This window comes from Lipotes vexillifer, unplaced genomic scaffold (assembly GCF_000442215.2).
Source record: "Lipotes vexillifer unplaced genomic scaffold, Lipotes_vexillifer_v1.1 scaffold3, whole genome shotgun sequence".
In the NCBI taxonomy this organism is placed as follows: Eukaryota; Metazoa; Chordata; class Mammalia; order Artiodactyla; family Lipotidae; genus Lipotes; species Lipotes vexillifer.
In genome coordinates, this window is record NW_006783631.1 from 7,341,384 (window position 1) to 7,347,957 (window position 6,574).

The window sequence follows — 6,574 nt, forward strand, 5'->3', positions numbered from 1 at the left end:
ATATATATTCATTATTGTTTAAATGGTTGCTGCTCTAAGGATTAAAGAATTTAGGGGTTGGAAAGGCAGGCTGGTTGTTTGTCTATCAATAATACAATTCATGTGATTAAAAGCGACCTTCCTTGATAAAAGGAAAGTCCCACAGGACTACCATCCATATACCTTCTCTTATTTTGCCACTTCCTGAAATACATTTTCTTAGTCACTGTCATCCTAGGTGTCTTGGAGTGTTCTTAGGATTTATTTTAATCAGGTGTGGTCATCAATTGCCGAATAAGTTATGAATTACAAGCAAAGAAAGGGCACAGAGTTTTGCTGCTGCCTGCTCATCACCAATCTTGGTGTTTTCTTGGCAATGGTCAGGTATGTACACTAGAAAGAACCTGAAAACCACACTTGGCTAACCTTGATTGGAATTCTGAATCTTCCATGAGTGAACTATAGAACTTTGGGTAGGTTACTTAATGGCTTTGATATAATTTCCTTATATGTGAGATACGAAAATATTATAATCATGTTGTAGTCATTTCCTGAGGATTAAATGATACAGCAATACTAATGAGAGGTGCTATAGGTCCTGACAATTTTATGTGCACTATATGCATACCTATAGGATCATTAACTCCCTTTAATACATTTGAAGATTGCTATTTAAAAATGTATGTAGTGGGCTTCCCTGGTGGCACAGTGGTTGAGAGTCCGCCTGCCGATGCAGGGGACACAGGTTCGTGTCCCGGTCCGGGAAGATCCCACATGCCGCGGAGCGGCTGGGCCCGTGAGCCATGGCCACTGAGCCTGCGCATCCGGAGTCTGTGCTCTGCAACGGAAGAGGCCACAACAGTGAGAGGCCCGCGTACAGCAAAAAAAAAAAAAAAAAAAAAAAAAAATAAAATAACTTCTCAATGTCACCAGACCAATAAGTGTCAGAGCTAGGATTCGAAACCAGGTCTATGTGCCTTCAAACTTTATGCTCTTTGTTTTTTTTACACTGTATATGTTAATGTACATATAGTAAAATGTGTGAAGGTTTCTTGGGGGTGTTAATTCACCAGCAATTTGCCCTTTCCTGCCAATGGAGTCAGAAATCTCTTGTAATTAAAGAAACCTCTGAATCAGAGGCAGGTGTGCTTGAGGGAAGAAATTGTTGACATGCATAGGAACTGTCCAGTAAAGAATAAAGGGACTTCAAGGGTAGGCTGAGAGGTAAGCTGTAGGCCAAGGCAGATATGAGCAGAGTACCACCATCATGTCTTTTAACCTCTTGTCTTACAACTTACATAGAAACGAGCAGGGTCATGAAACTATGGGGTATAAGCAGTAAACTTAAAATGATTTTTTGGGTATGTTTGGCTTCCTTCCAAAATGCCAACTATTTGAGAGCACCTGGTCTCAGGTCTCAGGTGACACACACAGGTGTGTCATCACAACGCCATATTTCAGATCTCCTTCTAGGACTTTGAGTGTCTTTTACACCTTTCAGATCTTTTTGGGAAGACAGATGAGCGGGAACCACTCACCAACGCAGTGCAAAGTGACTCGGCTCTCATTGGAGGTAAACCATTCTTTGTGGCAGAAAGCAGAAAAGACATCAGTGGTTCTGTGCTCTGGAGGAACTTACCTGAATCCTTCCTCAGTGTGGCTATCCAGCACCCAGAACCCTGCATCTAAGAACGTGAGGTTTTTCATGAATAATCACACATGCAGGGATGATCAAAGGCACCCTCCCCTCCAAGCCCAGCACCAGCAGCTCTATGAAGGGATCCCTCCCTGAACCACCAGGCAGCTGAGTGCATAGTCAACAGCTGGATAATTTACTTCGAGACAGGCAGCATGCATCTTTTTGATCTCATCCACTTGTCATTTTTCCTAAAGCACAAAGCAAACTAATAAAACTACATATGGGGAAAAGCCATGTTGGGGCAGACAGATGGGCAAAGCTGTAGTGCTGTTGGGTTTTCTCCACTGAGTGGATCTAATGAACACGGTGAAGCCCACGGGACTATAGTTTCCAATCTATCAGCACATATTGTTACAGAGGAAGCTCTTGTCTGCTCTGCTGTGAGCTCCGCTCTCCCTCCCGTCCCCATTGCTTTTCCATTTTCTCACAGCCTCTTGGCCTCACTGCTCTGTATCCTGCCTCAGCTTGGCTGTTGCCTCCAGGAGCTTGATTTTTCCATCTGGGCCTTGCAACACGGAATGACTCCCAAACTTGTTTAATGTAAGATGCCTGTGAGAGACAGAATTCATTTCCATCTGAGAACCATGGTCCTCACAGGTGGCCCCATCTCTGCTTTCTGACAGGCTAGATGGACTAATTCACACCAGGTGGAGTTCTGCTCTTAAAAATCAACAGTAACCATTTATTTAACTGCTATTGAAAGAACCCCCACTATGGGTCAGGACCAGCACTAAGTACAAGAATACAAGGATGAAAGACATGGATGCTGCCCTGCAAGAGCTCACAGCTTGGTGGGGGCAAGGTGGGGTGGGATGGATAAACAGGTAACAATAGAACCAGTGAGTAGTGTTTTAGGCTGGAAGGACAAATGGCAAGGGGAGGAGAGAAGTGCATTGTTACAATAAGGTTGTGAGGAAACACACACACAGACACACACACACAAACACACACACACACACACACACACACTTTCCTTAAGGAAGTCCTTCAAATGTCTGACCTGAATATCTACTTCAGGGTAAAGAGTCCAAGTTGATTTTTTTTTGGTGACAAGAAATATAGGAAATCATTTGGTGTCTGTTACTCTTCCTATAATTTCTCATTTGACTAATGGAGAAAAGACTTTTGTGACTGCTGACTTCTTCCCACCCACATACAGCCTTCTATGAGTCTGTTTAAGGCAGGAAATTCATCCCAACCCCTGAGAAAAATTCCTGGAGGTTCACAGCCTCCCACCCTGAATAGAGTAGAAACTGGTTCTGTATTTCATTTCTAAATGCTGCAGCCCATTCTTGGGTATCACTCACTATATCCAGTTTATTTCTAAATTTGTTAACTTACCTGGTTTTACTCTGCCTTGTAAACTTTGCTGACTTTGCTATTCCCTTCTCAAGAGCCTTTCTGGCAAGGGTAGGGACAAGACCTTAGGGTCAGTGAGGACAGCTTGCCAAGTAGGTCCCGTAAAATCACATACAGTCAAAGTAAGATAGTATCTGACACAACAGGGCAGAAGTTTGTCATTGCAGTTGACTCTGGAGGACAGAGGAGTATCATCTTCAAACGAGCCTATGCCTTGCAGAGTGCACAGCAGGGTAGAATTCCCTGACTATTTAGTAAGCATTTCATTATTAATAAAACATTTTTAGCAAAGCAAAAATATACTATAAACAAGTTTACATCCATAGAGCAGGTATTAGGAAGTGAGATATCTACATATTTTCTAGGATGTTAAAGTAGTTCTAAGATACTTATTTGCAAGATGACAAAGAAAGTGCTAATTAAAAATGATTCAGACACATTCTTTAAAGCAGGTCTTAAAGAAATTTACTAAGAGATCCTTTGCTAGTCTGATTCCATATCTATTTGATGGCTTTCTTAGTCCATTAAATAAAACCTCCTTTTATTGAAACTGGCTTGAGCACTCACTAGCCTGAAGGAGGAGGTTTTTTTTATAACTGAAGCATTTATAACTGAACGCATTTCAGCCTCTGTTTATTTCTGGACATGGGGCAGAGTTTGTTGTTTGGCTTTTGTTTGGTTCTTTCTCCTAAGTGCCTTTCTTGTCTACATTAAATTCTCTCTCTTGATCAGATGATCTGTGATAATTTCCCTCTCTCTCTTGTCCCTCTTTCTCAACAGGAGTAATAGCAGTGGTGATATTCATCATCTTCTCAATCATCGGCATCATGAGTCGCGTCCTTTACCAACATAAGCAGTCACATCGTACCAACCAGATGAAGGAGAAGGAATATCCGGAAAATTTGGACAGTTCCTTTAGAAATGACATTGATTTGCAAAACACAGTGAGCGACTGTAAGCGGGAATATTTCATCTGAAAAACTGCAGGGCCACCTCATACTCTTCCTTTGTTGTTCATTTTTGGTTTCTCCTTCTCCTCTTTCTCCTATCTTTCATTTTGGTCATTCTCTTTCTCTGTTTTCCTTTTATTTTTGGAACATACCTGCATTCACCACAGCATCTATCCCCTTGAACCAGCTCAGAATACCAGGCAACTATGGCTACTGCCTTCCCCTGTGACACACTTATAATGGTGAAAGCGAACATTCAAGAGACTGATTACTTTAGACAAAGAAGAGACACATGTGTTCACATGTCCATATTCAGTTCCGTATTTCCACTTTCTAAGATGCAGCCTTCAGTTCTGCAACCATTCAGTCTTTCAGGCTTACCTTGAACCTGAGCTCTGTGACTTTGGTATTAAGCAGTCATCCTCAACACCCTTCCCCATTTCAAGTCCACTCCAACCAGGGAACTCAGGGTACCAAAACAAGATGCTAGGGCCTGGTTTGTGTCAGTGGCACTTTAAAAGGAACAAGAGAGGTTTGTTGTGTGTTAATTTTCCCCCCACAGGAAGCCCATTACCCTAACTCATCATCATCGTTCGCTCTGGCTCATCCCCTGAGTATTTTCAAATATAGGATTCCTGATAGTCGTGAGCTATTGCTTTGTTCCTTTCTTACCACTCTCTCCCAGAGCTGACACTTTAGAACAGCACACAATAGCATATACCTAGGGGAAGCATGGAAAATAGTTGCTTGAAACTAAGAGGTAAAAAGAAAGCTGCTAGGAAGTAGATGTTCTATAACTTAAAAAATGCCTCTTCCAATTTTGTGAGAAAAGCTAGCTAGGTTATTCCTGGGATTATTATACTGATAGATATATATATCACTGCTGCAGCAAAAAGCAACTCAAATAAAAGTCTAAATTAGCACCTGGTTCCATGAAAGAGCTTAAACCAACTTAACTCAGCTTTAAAGAAAAACAAAAACAAAAAACAAAGCCAGACAAACAAACAAAAAACTGCATGAAAGCAAAGAAATACCAAACAGAATTCTTTCCTTCCCTCCCCTCACTAAAGATACGGTGAAGAAAGTAAACACAGGTTTCACATTTTAGAATAGACATAATAATCCATGTCTGTCCATTGAGCCATTTCTCTAGGAGGTTTAGGATGAACTGATGTGTGAGGCATTCTGACTAGCTCCAGGAAGACCCCACTGCTTAATTTGAGAGGAGCCCTTAAGTCCTACAGCACATCACATTTTCAGATCCGCTTCATCCTATGTATATAAAGGCCCCACACACACTTCTTTCTGCAGGTATAAACTCCCAGACGAGGCAGTGACACATTTCAGGGTATTTACCCCTTTTGATACCAAAACATCCATGAAACACAGTCATTCCTTCAAGAAGTTATCTTGGGCACATGCACGAGGTGGTGGTATGAATCCTGGTGATTTTGCTGTAGTGATATTCCTCACTCTTTGCCTCTGGTCCAGCTTCAGGAAAAAGATAAGGGGGAAAGGATATAAATGCTCCAGTAGGCTGGGAACGTGAAGAGAATAGTCCACAGACATGGAAATTACTTGCTGATTCTCTTTACAAGACAGACTCGATTTGCATCCCATCTTGTTCTCCGTGTGTCTGTCACTTCTGACTATTTAAGACTTTCTTGCATGATAAGGCTCACAAGGAGGAACTCCTGAGCTTCACCCCATTTCAGGTCTATTCTTTCAGTGTCAGAGCTTTTCTTTCAGTGTCAGAGCACGTGGGGCAAGGATTTCGTTTGTAATCATATTTCTCAACTTGAAGATGTTGTTCCAAATACACCCTCTCTTTTAAAACTTTTCTGTGGATTCTTACTTAATCATTCCCATTATATCCTTTTGCTAGCAAATTTATTGTAAAGTGGTTCTAACAAGGGTAACTGTTTTTTTCCTTCTAACTTTAATAAGATGAATAATCCATTCATAAGAGGAAAGATCTTTACTGTTTCCTCATGCCCTGTTCTCTCCTATTTCCAATGTTCACTCCTGAATTTTCTCTTTCCATAAAAAGGTTATATAAATCAGCCTTTTGCTTGGTGACATAGTCCTTCGTCCCCTGAAATAAAAGTCACCATGAAGTGTAGTGGGTTTAGCCCAAAGCATCTACAGTAACGAAATTGAAAGGAAAAGGAAGGTGTGAATAATAAAACTGGAACTGCTCATTATTCAATCTCTGAGAATTAGGGACTATATTTTGCTGACCCAGTATTGATAGAAGAAATGGAGTACTAACAGAGGCTGCCTTGGAGGATCTGCTTTTCTCATCCACTTTTATAGGCTTGTGGGGGGTTCTGCAGGGTGAAAAATTTGGGAAGCTCCATACTTGTCACATCTGCACTACAGAATCTACCAGCAAACCTTCCCATATCTGTAGACTATCCATACATACATACTGCATATCACAGACTTAATGACGAATGCCAAGACAGTGCGATCAGCACATCACTCTTATAAGAAGAGTCTCAGGGCTAAATCAGAATTATTTTTACAGGGTTGGAATATTTCATAACCCTAGAGAACACTAACTTTCACCAGATGTGTATGGAAA

At 41.3% G+C, this 6,574-nt stretch overlaps 1 protein-coding gene across 1 annotated transcript in view; it reads left to right on the forward strand.

Moving 5' to 3' along the window:
• CNTNAP5 (contactin associated protein family member 5) overlaps window positions 1-4,014 on the forward strand; it is an 884,418-nt gene extending 880,404 nt beyond the window's left edge. Inside the window, exons 23-24 of the mRNA XM_007456361.1 lie at window positions 1,481-1,552; window positions 3,818-4,014. Of these exons, the coding sequence (XP_007456423.1) occupies window positions 1,481-1,552; window positions 3,818-4,014 (269 nt within the window). The remainder of the gene's footprint in view (window positions 1-1,480; window positions 1,553-3,817) is intronic.
• Window positions 4,015-6,574: the final 2,560 nt, after the last annotated feature.